At 39.0% G+C, this 22,375-nt stretch overlaps 1 protein-coding gene across 1 annotated transcript in view; it reads left to right on the forward strand.

The window, feature by feature from the left end:
* Positions 1-22,375, forward strand: part of LOC124789177 (protein bric-a-brac 1) — a 261,959-nt gene that overhangs the window by 233,423 nt on the left and 6,161 nt on the right. Inside the window, exons 8-9 of the mRNA XM_047256470.1 lie at positions 6,902-6,967; positions 11,956-12,240. Coding sequence (XP_047112426.1) covers positions 6,902-6,967; positions 11,956-12,240 — 351 coding nt within the window. The remainder of the gene's footprint in view (positions 1-6,901; positions 6,968-11,955; positions 12,241-22,375) is intronic.

Raw genomic sequence — 22,375 nt, forward strand, 5'->3', positions numbered from 1 at the left:
TTCCTGTCAGCAGAAAAGGTATTTTTTTGTTTCCTGCTCAGCACGGTAACATGGTCTTTACTAACCATATGGCCATAAGTACTAGTTTCCCTTTTAGAGCTGAAGTTATTTCAAGCAAAGCCTTCCAAATAAGGGCTGTGTCATCCGTGTTGTATAAAAATTCAGTGTCATAAGATCTACTTCAGTTTTGAATTTTTCAATAAATGTTTCTGCTGCTTTTAGGCCTGTTGATAGTTTTTCACCACTTAAATCCAACTCTCAAATACTGTGCCTTGCCTTGAAATTCTGTAGGCAGCGGTTGCTCACATTAAGTGAAGACAAACTGTCGATTTTTTTGGCTTTGTCTGCCAATGATATGACAGCGCATTTCCTTTTAGAGGACTTATGCCACTCAGTAAATTAAAACACCCACATAACACAAAACAAAGCGAAAGCCTTGGGAGACAGAACATATAGTGACAGATCATTGTGTAAGTTAAGGTCACAAAACAGATTGATGTAGTCTGCACTGAATGACAGCACAAACACATTAATGTGTGTATTGTGCATATGGTATTCATTGTGCACTGGAAGATTTTATCTTTTATTACATTCACTGTGGATTGATTTTAGAACAATAAAGAAACATTACGTGGTAATGTATAGTTTAATAACTATCGAACAAAACTAACAATTTTAGTCATATGGTTCAAATTTCTTTTTCCTCAAAATGATCTGGATAATTGGAGTTCCACTGAACTAGTTAAAAATACATCTGTCCTGTATACCAACTGTACCCTAGGAATCCACTTCTAGTGTGAACCCCCACGTCATTCTCCAAAACCCACATTGTGGTTCTGGGAATGACAATGTTCAAACTTGCGCTAGCTGTGGAGAGAACTACCTGCAGCAAGAAAAGGTACAGTGGCCAGGTTAACTGTGAGTATACATTGTTTGCTTACATATGCTATGAAGAGGTGATGGCCTCAATTCAACAAGGAAGTGAGTTTACTAGTTTTCTCAAGTACACCACACCCACCTGAAGCCATTCATTGATATTAAATCTTATAGAGCTACCAAATTGTCCACATATTGATTCCTGTGTTACATCCACGGTTTCAAATAGTCCGAGGTATTTTCTGTATGAGATGGGGTGGTTTAGCAGGCCAGTCAGTGTTTAGCAGGCCAGTCAGTATGCGATATGGTGCATGAGTGGTCATCAAACAAGGGGTGTATGTGTGCAGCTCTTTGAACATGGCTGTCATCATCTTGGACAGACATAGACATAGACATAAAATGTTGCCACCAGCCAACTGTCATAGAGACTAAGTCCAAGACATTCACTTAAAGTGGCAATAAAACTGGCTGCCCCTCGGAATTCTAAATCCCGCCATCTGCACAATTTGGCAACACTATAGGGTGTGGAAATGTCTAGAGGAAGTGTTGTCTTCTGGTTGAGATGTTACAGTGCTGTATCTGCTCATTGTTTAGTAGTAAATGAGTTCACTCCTTTTTTTATTTTCTAAACTGCATTTCTGCTGTCTGCTAAAGGTAGTGTACTGAGTGAACCTCAAAGATAATTTGCATCACATTCTAACCCACGGGTAATATCAATACCTTCCTGGAAAGAGCTCATGGCTGCATCAAGATCAGAACAAATATTTCCTTGAGCAAAAGGCAGTGTGAACAAATAAGATTTTGTGTCTAGTGGTATAAGGGTGTTGTTTCCATCATAGATGGCATTTTTTGCATCCTTTTGGTCATAGTATAAGAAAAACAACCAATAAAACTGTAGTAACTGCCACGACTACACAACAACACACTGCTAATTTCACATAGTAAATTATCCAGGGGATTGTTTTGGAAGTCATCCCATACGCACTTCTTCATCTGACCTTATGGCCTTAGATGTTACGCTTTCCTGCTCCTTATCAATCAATCAATCGTCAAGAAAGTTCCTTTCTCAACAAAAATCCTCTTCAGACGTGGCATGCTCACATCTTTAATGTCGGACAAGTAGGTTCTACAGGTGTGGAATCAGTAAGCTACCTGACCATTCACTGACTGTTTTAGATAATGTTAGAGAATATATTGTTGATGATTAATTTCTCTGTCATCTTTACTGTTATTCTCAATAAACTAATGGAAAAATACACTTAAAATATGCACTGTACGAGTATAAATGAATTACTACTTTACCATGATAACCTTGCAATGAAATACTATTTTAATAAAACATAAAGTATTCGAAATGGTCGATATTGGAGAGAGAAATGTGGCAGCTCTTTGCTAGCTGTGAGATGACATGGTTGCTCTCTCTCTCTCTAAAGTAAATGCTGTGTTTGGTCTCAGTGCAAGCATGTTTTTTACCTATCTTGTGGCAGTTTCCATCTGCCAGACCAAAGTTTAACACTTGATAATGCCTTTTTTCTGATTCTACCATCATAATTTTTTATTTTTTGTGTATACACTATTTTATTAGTTAAATTGTAGCTGCTTTATGTGTCCGCTCCAACTGCTAATTTCCATACTACTCAAGTATGACACCAGACAGCACATAAACCTGTACATTTTGAAGTCCAAAGTCTTATTAATTCATGCTGGTGTAGGCAAGCTTGTGTTACAAATACTTAATATTTTATTAGAATAGACTCATTTTAAGGTTATTCTGGTAAGTCGTAATTCATTTGTATTAGCACAGTGCATATTTTAATGTCATTTTTTCATTTAGTTTATTGAAAATAACAGTAAACACAAGAGAAAAGTTATAATCATCAACAATATGTTCTCTGACATTATCTATAACAGTCTGTAGGTAGTGGGAAGTGCTTGTGGTAAGTACGGCAATAAATAATCACTTGCACTCCCGTCACTTAATATGAATACTTTTATTCTCACAGCATATGCACAATGCATGTAGCATAGAGCATTTACTGCAGACAACTAATCTGCCAAACATACAGTTGTTCTTGCTGCAATAGGGCAGTGTTATTATTTGGGAGAGGGGGGGTGGGGGTGGGGGGGAGGGGGGTAGAGCCAGTGGCTCTACATCCCCACAAGACTATAAATGGTCAGGTAGTTTACTAATTCCACGCCTGTAGGAATCCACTCGTTTGGTGTTAAAAATGTTTGAAGTAGATTTTCATCCTTGACGGTTGTGTGATAAGGAGCAGAGAAGCTAAACATTTGACGCTGCAAGGTCAGATGAATAAGTGTGGGAGGCCAGACTTCCCAAGAACCTCTGGGATAATTTAGTATGTTAAATCAGCAGAGTGTTGTTGTGTAGTAGTGGCAGTTACTACAGTTTTCTTGGTTGTTTTTCTTACACTGTGACCAAAATGTGTCTCGTTTGTTGGAAAAAATGCGGTGTACAACTACCCTTTTTGTACCATTAGGTGCAAAATATTATTTGTTCATACTGCCCTTTGCTCAAAGACATGTGTTTTGTTAATACTCAACCATTAATTCCTCCTCGAGAAGTTAACATAAAGGCACCATAACTCTTCATCTGTAACAATACTGCATAAGAGCAAACCGATTCAGTTCAACTAAAATCTTAGTAATAGTTATCCCTTTGATTTTTGTTGTTTTGAATTAGACATGCAGTTTTCCTAGGCGCAACCCCAGAATCTTAAGGTATTGAATGCAACTGTGGTACTTCATCATGTGTCAGTTAACGAGACTTCCTGAATGTGGAAAATCATTAACTCTAGAATAACCCTTCTTGAAATAAGAAAATCCTTTTATGGTATTATCTGTCCAATGGCACTCACCCTACATGATACAAATGTTTCAAACTGGTTCCTCTCCTTGCACCCCTCCATTAAACACAAAGTGAACAATATGTCACAAATGTCAGATGTTTTGCACTAGTGCTCTATTTTATTACACTTAAAACATTTTCTATAAGGCTAGAACTTCAGGTAAGAAAATGACACTTTATAAACACACTCGTAACAACTGACACAACTTGTGTAACTGCATGATGTTCAGATGGTTTATTGAAGTTATTTAATGTGAAAAAATCAAACTACAATAACAAACAATTTTATGTTGAAAATGTAAGAGAAGTGTGCCATGCTAGGATCAACTGGTTGGGTGGTGGTTGGAGTTAAGGAGCTCTGTGGCGGGTGGCTGGTGACCACTGTAGGACAAGGAAAATCTTTAAGCATATTTTGGAGTAGCCACGACCTCTTTCGCAGAAGATTTTGCTGTTACAGATGGCTTAGAAAACGATGCAAATTAGCTCCGTGATTCAATCAGTGTGGTGGCGTAAGCAGACAATCGAAATGTGTGTTAAAAATTAAAGAAAGGACTCCAACTTACGACTTCATGTATCATATTTATCATTAGACCACGAGCAGATACGGCACCCTAATTTCTCAAGTGGAAGACAACAGTTCCTCCAGCAACTTCCATGTCCTACAGTGTTGCCAGATCATGCAGATGGCCAGACGGAAAATTCTGAGAGGTAGCTAATTTTATTGGTGCCTTAAGTGGATGACTCGGACTTTGTCTCTGCCTTAGCTGGAGGGTGGTCATTTGGTTTTATGTCAAAGACTATTCACAGTGTTATCATTCGGAATTTGTAGAAAAAAGGGCAACAGATGGTCACCGAGAATATTGAAATAAACAGAGTTTTTTATGTATATGGCAATTTGAATGATCATTCTGTCAAATCTTGACTGACCCATCATACTGCACGAACTCCATAAAACCAACTGACACATACAGCTTCACTGCCATGGCTTATGTCATTGATTGAATTGGAATATCACGTGGCGACCTGGTACTATTTCTATATCTGCGGTACTCTGAAAATTTCTTTTTAAGGAGGGGACTGATGTTTTATCCATTGTGTTTATGTAGTTCAGCACGTTTCACTTGGTTATAAAAGTTCAGAAAGCAAATGTATATAAGATTCTGTGCATAGTTAATCACATGCAGATAAACGGTTTTTAGATGTTGATGTTGATGTTGATTGGTGGCTATCTGTGTTGACATTGACTTGAGACAATTATAAAAGGCATAATATTTGTGGGATCTGTACTGTGTAGTTTAGGCAGCCTCAGTCTGTAGATTGACAGTCCATCATTCTGAGTAAAGCATTTGACACTGTATCTCATAGTACTTTGCTCATGAAATTAAGACACTACGGCATGGAAGAGGGCACCCTGAAATTATTAGAATCCTACTTAAGCAACAGAGTACAATTTGTTAGTGTAAAAGGGCAGCTGTCAACCCCACAAACAATAAAAAGAGGTGTGCCACAGGGCTCCATATTTGAGCCCTTCCTGTTTGTAGTGTACGTTAATGATATGCCACAGTATTTATCCTGTAAAACAGTCCTCTACGAGGATGTTACAACTTTTATCAATTCAGGACAGACTCTTGAATCTGTACGAGAAAAACATAATATAATATTTGAAAAATCGGTTCATTGGTTTAGTGCAAACTCCCTATACATAAATGAAACAAAAACTGAGGAAATATTCTTTAATTTGAGGGTATCAAACAAAGAAAATAAGTCTGTTAAACTGTTAGGAATGATGATTGACCAGAAACTTAGCTGGGATAAACATATCGCATACGTCTGTTGTAAACTTTCACGTGCTATGTTCCTACTTTATAAGCTTAGGAATAATGTCAGCCAAAACTTACTGCTGCATTCATATTTTGCTTATATCCACCCCCATCTTTCATATGGTATTCTACTCTGGGGAAATTCTCCCAATTCAGTATCAATTTTTAAATGGCAAGAAAAAGCTCTTCGATATATAGTTGGTTTATCTCCTAGGGATACATGCAGCGAACATTTCAAAAAACTTAACATCATGACAGTTCCTTGTTTGTACATCTATTATTGCTTATTACACGTAAAAGAAAACATAGCTCAATATCGCCTTAGGTCATCTGTCCACACCCTTAATACAAGACGAAACCACACAATTGATCTGCCATATTCTAGATTGTCCAAGATATGTAATAGTTATAAATATGTAGGCCTTTAACTGTTTAATATGCCCCCTAAAATTGTACAAACAGTATCTAAAAATAAATTTAAGACAACATTGGGTCAGTGGCTCAAAGGTAAAGCATTTTACTCAGTTGATGAATATAAAGATTGTAATATGGCAGATTTGCTGTTTTAACATAGAGACAGGTACCTCTGCCTGTAGTAGGACCTAAATTTGGAAAAACAATATCTAACATATAGGCATAGACCTATTTCGAGTGATCTATATTTGTATCAATATCTTAGGATAATGACATAGTGTTATCAACAACTATATGATAATGACATAGTGTCATTAACAGGCTGGCCGGAGTGGCCGAGCGGTTCTAGGCGCTACAGTCTGGAACCGTGCGACCACTACGGTCGCAGGTTTGAATCCTGCCTCGGGCATGGGTGTGCGTGATATCCTTAGGTTAGTTAGGTTTAAGTAGTTCTAAGTTCTAGCTAAGTTCTAGGGGACTGATGACCTGGAAAGTTAAGTCCCATAGTGCTCAGAGCCATTTGTCATTAACATGAATACTCCCCGCGTAATATAAATTTGTATAATGTTTTCTTTATTATTGTAAAATTAACACTATACAAAATTCCAAATGCATGCTATTGTACTACACTAACATTCATATGATTTATATATACATTGTTACGAGAATATAACCATCTTTGTACTGTAATTGAACTTATTGATGAAGCCCATTGTATAAGAAAATACTGAACGGTTAGTAAAGATTCTTATTCTTATATGTAGTTTCAGCAACTTGTACAAAAATGGCATTATATAAATACAAATAACTGTAAAAAATTCTCAACTCAATTTGTCATTAAGAGTATTTCTTACCTGAAAATTAAGTTGCTAAATATAACTCGTGTATGTGAGTAATACAATAATAAGGTCAGTTGTGTTTACAGATCTGAGTGGGGATGCTGTGAAAGGAAGCCCCAAAAGTTGGAGCCAGGAGAGCCTTGATATAACAGGTAAATAAATACATTTGTTTCGTTTAGCAGTTTTGTGGAAATTAGTTTTCAATTCCATAAAAATGTGTGTATAATCACATAAAGAGTGGCAGCAGTCTTATGAGCACACAAGTAAAAGGGACACAGATACTAACTGTGAGATCTAGTGATTCCTTCTCCACATTATGTAACTGAAAAGTGTGAAGAAATGATACCCTGTGGGAATCAATTCATAAAGCTGCAAAGAGGAAGGTATATTATGGTTTATCACCTGTCAGCAATGAAGTCATTAGAGATGAAGCTCAAGCACAGATTAGGGAAAAATGGGGAACAAAATTGTCCATGACATTTTCGAAGGAACTGTCTGAGCATTTGCCTCAAGCTGCTTAGAGAAACCTTGGAAAACCAAAGTCTGAATGACCAGACGAAGATTTTAACTGGCACTGTGAGTGCGAGCTCAGTGTCACTGTTGAGCCACATCATGTGGTAACAAACCTTCTGAAACAACAGACCAAGAGATCCACTGCATAAAAGGGGAAGATTAGCATTGGAGGTTTTTCTATCCTAAACATCCAGTGCCACACATTCTCTTAATACCCTAGTAGTCACTTCCTGCACATACGAGGTATGGTCAAAAAGAAATGGGACTTTTTTTTAATTTTGTGGGCTTTGTACGTCACATTTAAAAAATTATTGTGTTGGTACACAAATTCCTGATGAATGTTTGCATTCTCAGCTGTTTTGTTGACAGTTGAAAACGTTGAAAAAATTGATGAAAGAATTTTCTATGGAATAACGTGCAGCACCACATTCGAAATATTGACTATGGCTTTTGGCGAATGTACTGTGTGTAAGACAAGAGTTTATGAGTGGTGTAAACATTTCAAAGAGGATCAAGAAGACGTTGAAGATTGGGACTGCCCCTGGATGCCCTAGCACAGCAGTTACTGACAACAATGTAGTAGAAGTAAAGAAAATGGTTCAGGAAAATTGCCAGATAACCATCAGAGAGATTGCTGATGATGTCAGCATATCCTGTGGCTTATGTCGAGCAATTTTTATTTTTTAGCATGAAACTTGTAGCAGCAAAGTTTGTTCTGAAATTGTTGAATTTTGACCAAAAATTACGTGTAGACAACACTTCGGAATTGCTGAATAAAGTCAACAGTGATATAGAACTTCTAAAGAATGTTATAACAGGTGACAAGACATGGGTCTACAAGTATGACGTTGAGACCAAGGCCCCATGGTCCCAATGGAACTGCCTGAAGAGCCAAGACTGAAAAAAAATTCGATAAGTTCCATCACATGTGAAGGTTCTTCCCACTGTTTTCTTCTAATACAATGACATAGTGCATCATGAGTTGCTGCCTTATGGTTGTATGGTCCACAATTGTGCCATAAAAGTGACAAATGGAAATTGCATCATGATAAAGCTCAATCTCAAGCCTCAATGCTATTTCAAGTTTTTTTTTAAACAAACCCGTTGTGTTGCCTCAGCCACTGTATTTGCTGGACATGACCCCATGCGACCTTTTTTTTTTTTTTTTTTTTTTTTTTGAGGCTAAAGAGAACCATGAAAAGGCATTGTTTGGCCTCCATTGATAAAATAAGAACAGAAGGAGCAGAATGCTGTAAAGAAAAGTGAGTTCCAGAAGTGCTTACAACATTGGAAAAAAGTGTATTATATCAGGGGGGATTACTTATGAATGGGACAAAGTTGATGTTCATGATTAAATAAGTAAATTCTTTAAGAAAAAAGAAAAATTTCCATTAATTTTTGATCGCACTTCATAGTGCGCACCTAACTTATGTGCAAAGGTCTACAGTTCTCCACCATAGCAAAGATCTAGAAATTCGCATCTAAGATCACCATATAATCATTAGAGCCTCAGGTTGAAGCCTCGAATTTATCTCGGATAAGAGCCTCCCAGTAAAAATACCATGTACCACTACCAGTCATTCCCTCTCCTGTTCCACTTGCAAATAGCGTGAGGTGTCTTATTTTCGCAGTTCTCACACGCAATGTGTGTCTGCGGCAGTAGAATTATTCGGCAGTCAGCTTCAAATGCCAGGTCTCTAAATTTTCTCAGTAGTTTTCCTCAAAAAGAATGTTGTCTTGCATCCGAGTTCCCGAAGCATCTCCATAACACACATTACTTGAATCTACCAGTAACAAATATAGTACCACTCCTCTAAACTGCCTCTATGTCCTCCCTCAGTCCGACGTGGTACAGATCACAAACACTCGTGCAGCATGCTATTTGCAGTCACCTTTACATGTGAACCACACTTTGCTGAAATTCTCCCAATAAACTGAAGTCGACCATTCGCCTTCCGTAGCACAGTTCTCACGTGTTCATTCCATTTCATATCACTTTGCAACGGCATGCACAGATGTGTAAATGACTTCACTGTGTCAAGCAGGACACCACTAATTCTGTATCCGAACTTCACGGGCTTGTTCTTCCTACCCATTCACAGTAACTTACATTTTTCCTCATTTAGAGCTAGCTCCATTCGTTAAATCATCAGCAAACAACCACAGATTGCTGCCTACCATGTCCACCAAATCATTTATGTACATAGAGAACAACAGCGGTCGTATCACACTTCCCTGGGGCACTCCTGATGATACTCTTGTCTCTGATGAACCCCCGCCATTGAGGACAACATACTGGGTTCTATTACTTAAGAAGTCTTCAAGCCACTCAGATATCTATAAACTTACTCCATATGCTCATATCTTCATGAACAGAGTGCAAAGGGGTACCATGTCAAATGCTTTCCAGAAATCTAGAAATATGGAATCAGCCTGTTGGCCTTCATCCATAGCTTGCAGTATATCATGGGAAAAAAGGACAAGCTGAGTTTCACAAGAGCAATGCTTTCTAAGCTTCTCAGACTCAAGATAAACTGAGAATATGTTCAAGGATTCTGCAGCAAACCGAAGTTAGAGATACTGGTTTGTAATTTTGTGGGTCTGTTCTTTTACCCTTTTTATTTGCAGAAGTCACCTGTGCTTTTTTCCAGTCACTTTGTGCTGGGCAAGAGAGTCATGATAAATGCAAGCTAGGTAAGGGGTCAGTGCCATAGTGTACTCTTTGTAAAACCAAATTGGGATTCCATATGGACGAGGTGATTTATTTGCTTTCAAACCTTTCAGCTGTTTCTCTATGCCAGGGATGCTTATTAGTATGTCGTCTGTATAGGAGTCTGTCCGATGGGCAAATGGTGGAATGCACACGTACCGATATTGCGTCCATTCATGTTCTTATTACATATACTGTGCTGTCATGTATCCAAGAAACTGAATTGATTCTCTTTACTGATTATGCAAGTATTATTATCAAGCCTAATGAAGAAACTCCAGCTCTAAAAGTTTTCTTGAAATTTGGTTGTCTGCAAATGGAACTTCAATAACACGGTATATCCAGTTTTGTACTCCTCAGTGTGTGAGAGTTTTATTAGAAATAATGTATGAGGAAAAATCAGTCTCTGAAATAGAATACTCTAAATTCTTAGTTGGTTATATGGATAGAAACCTGAACTGGAAGTTGCGTGGTGTGGGTCTTAAAATGACTGAATTCTGCAACATTTGCATGAAGCCTGATACCAGGGTTGTCGAACAAGCTAACATACTTTTCCTGTTCCATCACTGATGGCTTAAGGAATCATATTCCAATGCAAATATTCATTAAGGAAAAAAGTGTTGGTTGGACAAGGACCATTTAATAAATTTAATATGCGGTGCTAACTCTACACTTTCTTTTCTTGAAGCTAGTCCTTTAAATAGTTGGGCATATTGAAAACAGCCACACACTACATTTACTCCTTCACAGAGTTTCTTGTTAATAATCAAGAACAGTTTGAAGACAACAGTAACATCTATAAATTCTTAACTTCAAACACAAAGTGAAATCTCATCTGATTGACAACACTTTATACCCCATTGAAGAATATCCGAGTTTCTAATACAATTTGTGTGTGCGCACAATTAAAAGAAAGAGAGGGGTGGGGAGTGAGTGATTGTATATAGAGTTAGGTGTAAATCACTATATGAATAAAAAAAATGAAGGTAATCATATAGATGATCAACAGACCGCCATATTTTTCACAGAGAAAATGAGTGATTACTGTAAAGTAACTAACTTGTCCCACAGCATAGTAATAGATCATAAATATTTTCGAAGGAACGTGCAACTAACTTCTTCATCATTAGGAAAAGGACAGATTGTTACTCAGTAGCAATCTATCCTTTTCCTAGTATGGTTGATATTCCAGTCTGGTGTTTCCATTGTTTGATTTTAACTAACTGCATCCTTATTGATAGCTTTTTAGTAATCATGCTGGGATAATAAGCTGAACTGTGTCTTGATGTTAGCTGAAATACAGTGTGAATTGCTTTTTCCTTCGCTAGAATATGTCTTACCAGTGAAGACGCTGAAGGAGGAAGTATTAGTGGTGCGTAAGACAAACCTGGCTATGGAGCAGTCACAAGACCTAAATCATATGTCAAGCTAATGAAATTAGCGAGGTATAAATGGTGTAACTAAGTGGTTAAGTGCCAGACTACAAATCAAAATGTCCAGGATTCTATCCCTAAATGGTCCAGAACTTTTTCTGTCATTTATCTCCTTCATAACTCTTCTTTTGTTGAACTAGATCAATCTCAATGCTAGGGCTGGTGCAAGTGGTGGTAGATGGCTGATAGATTTCTATTAGTGATGAAGTCCATGAACTTTATGACAAGGACACATATAGAGAGGGAGCTTAGGACTTGACCAGCTTGTTGCAAGGCTTGCTACTTACTGAAAAGCTCCTCTGGGTGGTTGAGGGAGAATATTAGCTGAATGAGGGAACCCATGCTTCCAAAAAAATAGTATTTATATAATGTTTTCTGAATGTGCCTCACTCTCTCTGCCACTTGATATGTAGAATGTTTTTGCATCTGTATTTGCTTGTAGTTTCTTTTTCATATAGAAACTCACTTAATAAATCCTTTTTAGATGTCAGCCACCATGAGGTTACGAAAACAGGACCAAAGTCTTGGACACAGGAAGATATGGAACTTGCTTTGGATGCGCTTCGTAATCATAGCATGAGTTTGACCAAAGCATCTGCAACATATGGAATTCCATCCACTACACTGTGGCAACGTGCCCATCGGTTAGGCATTGACACTCCCAAGAAAGAGGGACCTAGTAAAAGCTGGACTGAGGACAGCCTGAATAGTGCACTTGAAGCCCTAAGGACTGGCAGTATTTCAGCGAACAAAGCAAGCAAAGCATACGGTAAGTAAAGGAGTGCTGGTATTACCAAAAATATATTTTAATTGTCTTGTTTCCTGACCACTGCAGAATGTTTAGCATAAAAAAATAAAATAAAAAAATAAAAAAAAACATGTAAACTATGTACAATAATATTAAGAAACAAGAAATGTAACTTCAACATTTGTGGAAAAAATGTGCAGTTAACTAGAGTTTGAGCTAGGAGAATTATTAAAGCAGAAAATTTATTGAAATGACTTGCTATATCTACAAAATTTAAAGAAAAGGATATCCCAAAAGTAGCCTCTCTGGATCTCACATATGGCTTGAGATTATTCAGTCTTAAGACAGAATGAGCTGCTGATGTATTCTGTAGATGACATGATGATGTCTGAAATTGGTGAACATACAATTAAACATCAAGTGCATGATTCAGCTTTGTTAATGTTACAAAAGGGTTCTAGATGTATTGACTAATATCCTTCCGTCTATGATGCATAAGTTTGTTCATGGCCACAATCTTTGATGGAATAGTTAACCTACCTTTGAGTGGAAGGGATTCATGTACGTGACGACAAAATATTTTTGTCAGCTGGTATTGTGTAGGAAGAGCAGTAGTATCACTTGAATCCTATCTATTGTTTGCACTAATATTCCTGTCACATGTTATTACGACAACATTTCAGAACCTCTATTGCTGAAATATGAAACCATAACAAAATGCTGTGGAAAAAATACACCATGGCAACTGCCCAAGTTATGAATGTTGGGATGTGCAAAATACATGATGACTTCGATTTGTTTGGAATGTACTGCCTACTTTATTTGAAAGTGAAATAATGAGACCAAGGCTAGAGGAAGATAAGCATTTCACAGGCTTTATTCCGACAGCTCTCTCTTTTGTGATATAGAATAAGCAGTGACTGGTAGAATGCAAACACTGTGACAGTTGTCTGTGAGTGCAAAAAAGAGAGGAATCTTGACATCCTGAGAGGAGAGGAGAGGAGCGGAATAAGAAAACGAGCCCTACCTCCCTCTCACAGGGCTGGCAGCCTGTGTACATACTCCATACTCGTACGAGACCAGAACTGACACAGTAGTAATATGGATCACTAACCCCTTTTGGTGTTGTGAGAGTCATACTGGAACCACATCATGGACCAGTCTTTTAACTCCTTTCAAAATAAAAAGATAAAAGAAAGAACAGTGCACAACGGAAGACATTCAGTAGCAGCTACAACACAATTATTGGCAGTGTTGTAGACATGGTAGTTTGAGTCCAACTTCCACTATTACCCAACCAGTGTTCAAAACTCCTCCCACCAAAAACTACGACATTAAAATATTTACATAAATGCTCTCTGCCCCCCACTCCCTTCTCTCTCTCTCTCTCTCTCTCTCTCTCTCTCTCTCTCTCTCTCTCTCTCTCCCTCCCTCCCTCCCTCCCTCCCTCCCTCCCTGACCATTTAACTTCATGTACAGGGCATATTGTCTGATTATCTACAATAATTTCCAGCTTTCTAATCAAGCAAGACTTCTGGCCCTGTGTGGGTAAGACTTCTGGCCCTGTGTGGGGAAATATTTACATTGTCAGGCATGTAAGTTGCAGATATGTTATGCTCAGCTTTTGGAATGTATAGCTAAGTCTAAATAAGCATTCTGCCCATACAGCAGGTAAACAGACAAATTTAAGATGATAATAGTGTGTTTACCCATAAAGTATATAGTTTTGAGTATATTTTAAACTGATTATTTATTTATCTAAAAACAAAGAAGATGTGACTTACCAAACGAAAGCGCTGGCAGGTTGATTTGATAGACACACAAACATACACACAAAATTCTAGCTTTCGCAACCAACGGTTGCTTCATCAGGAAAGAGGGAAGGAGAGGGAAAGACGAAAGGATGTGGGTTTTAAGGGAGAGGGTAAGGAGTCATTCCAATCCCGGGAGCGGAAAGACTTACCTTAGGGGGAAAAAGGACGGGTATACACTCGCACACACACACACACATATCCATCCACACATACACAGACACAAGCAGACATTTGTAAAGGCGAAGAGTTTGGGCAGAGATGTCAGTCGAGGCGGAACTAAAGAGGCAAAGATGTTGTTGAATGACAGGTGAGGTATGAGCGGTGGCAAATTGAAATTAGTGGAGATTGACGCCTGGCGGATAACGAGAAGAGATGATATACTGAAGGGCAAGTTCCCATCTCCGGAGTTCTGACAGATTGGTGTTAGTGGGAAGTATCCAGATAACCCGGACGGTGTAACACTGTGCCAAGATGTGGTGGCCGTGCACCAAGGCATGTTTAGCCACAGGGTGATCCTCATTACCAACAAACACTGTCTGCCTGTGTCCATTCATGCGAATGGACAGTTTGTTGCTGGTCATTCCCACATAGAAAGCTTCACAGTGTAGGCAGGTCTGTTGGTAAATCACGTGGGTGCTTTCACACGTGGCTCTGACTTTGATCGTGTACACCTTCCGGGTTGCAGGACTGGAGTAGGTGCCCCTCAAACCCAGAACCTCCCACAGAAGAACCCCAAAAGTGTCCCACTTGTGACAGGATACTTTCCGGGACTGGATCAGACTCTGAATGTGGCTCTCCAGCAGGGATACGAATTCCTCAAATCCTGCCCTGAAATGAGATCCATCCTTCATGAAATCCTCCCCACTCCACCAAGAGTGTCTTTCTGCCGTCCACCTAACCTTCGTAACCTCTTAGTTCATCCCTATGAAATCCCCAAACCACCTTCCCTACCCTCTGGCTCCTACCCTTGTAACCGCCCCCGGTGTAAAACCTGTCCTATGCACCCTCCCACCACCACCTACTCCAGTCCTGTAACCCGGAAGATGTACACGATCAAAGGCAGAGCCACATGTGAAAGCACCCACGTGATTTACCAACTGACCTGCCTACACTGTGAAGCTTTCTATGTGGGAATGACCAGCAACAAACTGTCCATTCGCATGAATGGACACAGGCAGACAGTGTTGGTAATGAGGATCACCCTGTGGCTAAACATGCCTTGGTGCACGGCCAGCACATCTTGGCACAGTGTTACACCGTCCGGGTTATCTGGATACTTCCCACTAACACCAACCTGTCAGAACTCCGGAGATGGGAACTTGCCCTTCAGTATATCATCTCTTCTCGTTATCCGCCAGGCGTCAATCTCCGCCAATTTCAATTTGCCACCGCTCATACCTCACCTGTCATTCAACAACATCTTTGCCTCTTTAGTTCCGCCTCGACTGACATCTCTGCCCAAACTCTTCGCCTTTACATATGTCTGCTTGTGTCTGTGTATGTGCGGATGGATATGTGTGTGTGTGCGAGTGTATACCTGTCCTTTTTTCCCCCTAAGGTAAGTCTTTCCGCTCCCGGGATTGGTATGACTCCTTACCCTCTCCCTTAAAACCCACATCCTTTCGTCTTTCCCTCTCCTTCCCTCTTTCCTGATGAAGCAACCGTTGGTTGCGAAACCTAGAATTTTGTGTGTATGTTTGTGTTTGTTTGTGTGTCTATCAACCTGCCAGCACTTTCGTTTGGTAAACCACATCTTCTTTGTTTTTAGATATATTTTTCCCACGTGGAATGTTTCCCTCTATTATATTCATATGATTATTTGTTTAGTTACATGTAGTTGCTATATGAACATTATTTAAGATTCTGACCATTGAATTACTGCAGTGCATTGCTTTATCACTGTACATAAGTCATTTCATTAACTATTAATATTAGAATTGCTTTTGGTCCTCATATTATATGTATGGTTTCTACTCATATCTGGTATGTTCCATGCATGAGAAAATTACTGTCACATTTATGTTCTGCTAAGTTTATCGTTCCCATCTTCCATTCATGACATCACATGTTTGCTCGTACATTGGTACACACATTTAAATATCAGGTTATTTGTAAAATCCTGGGACTGATTGCTTCTGTTCATGTTTCTTATCTTGAATTCTTTTCATAAGGGAAATCAAAGTAACAAAACACAGGCAGGCCCAATTATTGTATTTCAGTGATTACATAAACAGAATAAGAATGAAATTTTGTTCTCTAAAGAATGGTATTTAGTATATTTGTTTGCCGAAGTAGCAATGTAACTAGTTAGAAGAAAAGAATCACAAACACACACTATTTATTTGAACTTTGGAATCCTCAAGTAAACAAATATGGACTACTTCCATAATGTAGGTTTTGTCAGCATGTCACATTTCACCTAAGATGTGGCCTAACAATTCAGTGGTAAGTACATAAAAAGATGGATGACTATTGCTTTTCCTATTGTGACAGTGATTTAAAAACATCTTGTGCATATGAAAGTTTTTAATTTTCACTACATAGCCATTTTCTCAGAACTCAAATAAACAATAGTCACACTATTTTCTAAGGAAATAAACAAAGCTGCCTGAGAGAATACATAACAATGATGTGCATTTAAGTAAGAAAGCACAGGAACTAAAACTTTTGTCCTTCATCAACAAGCAAAAATTTTTGGGTGAAGGACAGATCTTGTGTGGAATGCCTCTCAGTGGAGCAATAAGAAAGAAAAATACGAGAGAATAGCCACTGTGAGTAGAATGTCCTGTGCTTTTAATGACCGTGGCATAAAACCTGAAAGTTTACATTATTACTAGTACTGGTTAGTTGCAGTTTACATATAAGTTGTAAATACACTTTGTGGACTCCAGCAGATAAGTTTGTAAGCCAACCAATATTTCTTTGAAGCAACTGTTTGACATCATCAGGTGATTAAGGTAATTACTGTGTAAAGCTACATTGATATACATACACAACTGAAGTGATGCCACTCCTTGCAGCATACTATAAATTCATGTGTGAACACCTAGTTTTCAGTGGTATGACTATAATAGTGCCAGATGCTGTCATGTCACTAAATGTTAAACTCAGTTGTACTTAATGATGCCACAAGCCTTCCTGAACCATTGAGTAGCACCGTTTGACTGCTCCTTGGCAGTTTTATTTTGAAACACAAGTACTATGTCCCAGTTCCCGATGTTATTCAATCTGTATATTGAGCAAGCAATAAAGGAAACAAAAGAAAAATTCGGAGTAGGTATTAAAGTCCATGGAGAAGAAATAAAAACGTTGAGGTTCGCCGATGACATTGTAATTCTGTCAGAGACAGCAAAAGACTTGGAAGAGCAGTTGAACGAAATGGGCAGTGCCTTGAAAGGAGGATATAAGATGAACATCAACAAAAGCAAAACAAGGATTATGGAATGTAGTTGAATTAAGTCGGGTGATGCTGAGGGAATTAGATTAGGAAATGAGACACTTAAAGTAGTAAAGGAGTTTTGCTATTTGGGGAGCAAAATAACTGATGATTGTCGAAGTAGAGAGGATATAAAATGTAGACTGGCAATGGCAAGGAAATCGTTTCTGAAGAAGAAAAATTTGTTAACATCAAGTATAGATTTAAGTGTCAGGAAGTCGTTTCTGAAAGTATTTGTATGGAGCGTAGCCATGTATGGAAGTGAAACATGGACAATAAATAGTTTGGACAAGAAGAGAATAGAAGCTTTCGAAATGCGGTGCTACAGAAGAATGTTGAAGATTAGATGGGTAGATCACATAACTAATGAGGAGGTATTGAATAGAATTGGGGAGAAGAGGAGTTTGTGGCACAACTTGACAAGAAGAAGGGACCGGTTGGTAGGACATGTTCTGAGGCATCAAGGGTTCACAAATTTAGCATTGGAGGGCAGCGTGGAGGGTAAAAATCGTAGAGGGAGACCAAGAGATGAATACACTAAGTAGATTCAGAAGGATGTAGGTTGCAGTAAGTAGTGGGAGACGAAGAAGCTTGCACAGGATAGAGTAGCATGGAGAGCTGCATCAAACCAGTCTCAGGACTGAAGACAACTACAACAACAACAACAACAACAACAACAACAACAACAACAACAACAACATGTCCCAGTTTTTATGAACCAGTTACTGCCATGGTCCATTTGATGTGATTTCAATGTGTTTTCATTTTCTTAATGGAAAAGAAGTAAAATATGTTGACAGGTACAGTTCTGCAGTTTCTAGATCTATAAAAAGAACGCTTACTTTACTTCTTCGTGTGCAGGAAATTTGACATGGTCTGTAGTTGGCTGTAATGGAGATGATCTCTATTTTCAGCCTACTATAAACCATGTTTTTTTGTAAATAAAGGTCATCTACATTACAGCTTACTGTAGACCATGTTTACTTTTATAAAGTATTAGGAGGCTGTGGATCCCCACAAAAACAAAATTTTAAGGTCTTTTTGTAGTACAGCATGGGCTACTATAATAAAACACCAATGTATTTGGATAAAGATGCTGAAGTGGAATAAATGTATACGTTCAATAAGAAGTGTCTGCAAAAGAAAGTGATGCCAAGATGCTCGGAAGTGACAAGTTTCGAAGTTAGCTAATCACACTATTTAAATAGAGAGCATCCATGTTACAGCCAAATGCAGACCATATTTTCTTTTATTTTATTGTACATGATGTTCCATGTCATGGACTTCACCACAATCGTGTTTCTTGTCTGCCTTGTCTTTGAGGTCCTATTTAATAATTTGTTTTGATTGGTACTTTACCCATTATGATGTGATTCAGTCTCCAAATCTTCCAGCTTGTTGTATTGTCACAGGGCATCTCTTGAAAGACAGGTTAACCCTTTGGGGGCTCTTTTAGCTCAGTCTTAAGGAATCTCTTGCAGGCCTTTCAATTTGTCAGGTCCACATGAATACCATGTAGGATGTGGCCTTCATTGAAAATCTGTTAAATTTTTCTGTATTTTCATGGGCAATTCTTGGGGGCTCAGATCCTGAGAATCCAACCTCTTTACATTGTTTCCCAGGTGCTGTGGGTTTCATGCATCCCGTTGTTAACCTGCATGTCATTTAGGGTTAGATTGACTTTTTAGCATGTGTAGATCTGGACCATACTCAGCCTTAATATTCCACCATGGAAAAGCAAAGTGCTTGACAGTTGTTCGTAATAAGATTGACCTGACTCCTCATTAACTATTTGCCAGTTTTCTCAAGATGATGCTCCGGGTGATGACCTTTCGACAGGTCTTCTTGCAGTGATACATTGACGGAAAAGAAATCGCAACACCAAAAAAGAATTAATGTAGAGTAATGAAATTTAGGGACTACATTTGTCTAGGTAACATATTTAAGTGGTTGACATTACAAGATCACAGGTTAGTGTAAGTGCGAGATAAGTCATTGCAAATGTGAAATGCTGTTACATTAGTAACCTGTGTAACTGCCAGAATGTTGAATGCAAACATGCAAACCTGCATGCTTTGTGTTCTGCAGGTCTGAATGTCAGTCTGTGGGTGGAGTTCCCTGCCTGTTCCACATAGTGGCTCAGTACAGGGACATTTAATGCTGTTCGTGGATGATACTGGATTTGTTGACCAATGATATACCATATGTGTTGGATTGGAGACAGATCTGGTGACCAGATGAGCCAAGACAACATGTCAACTCTCTGTAGAGCATGTTGGGTTACTAACAGTTGTACACAGGTGAGCATTATCCTGTTGGAAAATACCCCCTGCAATGCTGTTCACGAATGGGAGCACAACAGATCAAAACATCAGATTGATGTACAGTTTTGCTGTCAGGGTGTGTGGGATAACGACGAAAGTGCTTCAGCTGTCATACGAAATTGTGTCCCGAACCAGTGTGTCTAGCACACAGACAGGTCGGTTGCAGGCACTCGACTGGGGTCCTTTTAATAAACTCGTGGCCATCACTGCAACTGAGGCAGAAACAGCTTTCATCAGAAAACACAACAGACATCCTCTCCACCCTCCAATGAGCTTTAACATGAGTCAACTGAAGTCACAAATAGCAGTGGAATGCATGCTACAGGGTGTGTGTGTGTGTGTGTGTGTGTGTGTGTGTGTGTGTGTGTGTGTGTCAGAGCTGTCCTTTTTTTATAATAGTTCGTTGTCACTGGGATACCAAGTGCTGCTCAGATTGCTGTTACAAGTGCAATACAATGCAGCAGAGCCTGACACAAGTGCGATGGTCTTCCCTCTCGGTAGTGACACGTGGCTGTTAGGAGTCCGGTCTTCTTGTGACCATCGCTGCCAGCAGTCACGTACAGTGGCTACATTCATACCGAGTCCTTCTGCAGTATCACAGAAGGAACATACAGCTTCTTGTAGTCTTATTACATAACCTCATTCAAACTCAGTGAGGTGTTGATAGTGGTGTCTTTGTCCCCTTAAAGGCATTTCTTGACTGACATCAACTCACCATGCCCAATCTCAAAGGTAACTAACTTTCATGACTGAATTGAAAGCAAACCTTATTTGCATCTTCATAGTAGCACTGTTAGCATCACTCTTAAGCGACTGGCACGAAATTTGAATAGACATCATCTTTCACCTGCAGAAACACCCCTACCAACTTTCTCTCTCTCTCTCTCTCTCTCTCTCTCTCTCTCTCTCTCTCTCTCTGTCTCTCTCGGTTTTCCCCCGCCCCCCTTCCTGCTGTCACTGTATTTCTATGTCAGTGATCTGACCAGCACAACACCCAGGTAGGTTGGTTTGTTTGTATTATATCCCAGGTTGCTGCCAGTCCAGCCTTCATTTGCCTGTTTTGAGTGAAGGCAGAATGTGCTAACTTGTGTTTCAAGGGGTTTGGTCCGAGGGAATTCTCTTGATAATATTCAGACATGATGATTGAGTTTCTAGAGTCTCTTCTATTTCCTCATAGCTCTTTCCTTGTGCAGTAACAGCCAAAACGTCAGCATACGAGAAATGGATATGTTCTGAGGTTGGTTGATCGTTGGTGTGTAGATTAAATAAAAAGAGGGCCGGGACACTGCCCTGGGTGATACCATTATTTTGTCAATACCTTTGACTTGATTCAATCATTTTTGTGAGCTGATGTTCCTTAAAGTGTTGTAGAGTTCTTTCATGAGTATTGTATGACTGACAGTGTCATATGCAGAACTTAACTCCACCAGAATTACACCTGTTATTTGTTTGTTTTTTTGACCTTTCCTCTGTTTTCTATAATGGACAGGGTTTGACTGGTATGCATGGTATTTTGGGACTGGAAATGAGCTTCTGCTCTGAAATATTTGCTGTGCAATTTTAAAATAATTTCTTCGCACAGTTTATACAAATGGTATAGGGACACAGTTGGGTGGTAGTTCTTCTGTTGGTTTCAATAGTGCTACTATCCTTGGTTTCCTCCATTCTTCGTGATCGTGCAAGATTTTAGACGGCGATTAAAGACTTGGAAAATCTATTAGTTGATGCTAGTGCCAACATGCTTGATCTGCTTCATGCGTACATCGTTGACTACGGCATCTTTTCCATTTTTCTTTTATAATAAATGATGGGATTTTGAGTCTTGGCTCTTGCTTCTGATAATTTTTATTTTCTGGCATTTCTTGTTGGAATTTCCATTTAGTAGAAGTTGGTGGGCAGTTTGTTTGGGCATTACTCCAGGGAGTTGTTTGATTATCCTAGAGTCACTGTTAATTTCTTTTACAAAGTTCCAGGCCACTTTACTGCTATACGTCTTATTCATTCTACCTAGGATTTAGACGCATTTCTTTTGTTTTGACTCTAATCATTTCCATTGGTGTTTCTCCATATAGGACTACCTCTTCACTGTAAGGATTCTGTTTATGAGCATTTCATATTCCCTTGGTATGTTCTTTGACTCATTGGAGAGGCCTGGTATAAAATTCTCTGTGCAGCCTCATAGTATATGTCTCCTAGAAGTCTTTTGAAGGGTCTCCACAAAGGCTTGGTAATTTTCCAGGACTTTACAGAGATTTTATTTGTACATCTAACTCCTCAGCATACCCTGTCCATTCAGTGTTTTAAAAGTCGATCCACCTGCGGAATGGTATTTTTGTTGTTCTCACAGCAGTATATGTTCAGATTATGATAGGTTGATGTTGTGTTTTAGGAAAAGGTGCATGTACGGTTTTTAAGTATCAATCTTGTTGCTGTATGAGTGTGGGACTATTACAAGAGGATAAATTGAAGCTTCCTGGCAGTTTAAAACTATGTGCCAGACCGAGACTCGAACTCAGGACCTTTGCCTTTAGCGAACAAGTGCACACTCCGCTGCAGAGTGAAAATCTCATTCTGGAAAGGCA

This window comes from Schistocerca piceifrons, chromosome 3, assembly GCF_021461385.2.
Source record: "Schistocerca piceifrons isolate TAMUIC-IGC-003096 chromosome 3, iqSchPice1.1, whole genome shotgun sequence".
In the NCBI taxonomy this organism is placed as follows: Eukaryota; Metazoa; Arthropoda; class Insecta; order Orthoptera; family Acrididae; genus Schistocerca; species Schistocerca piceifrons.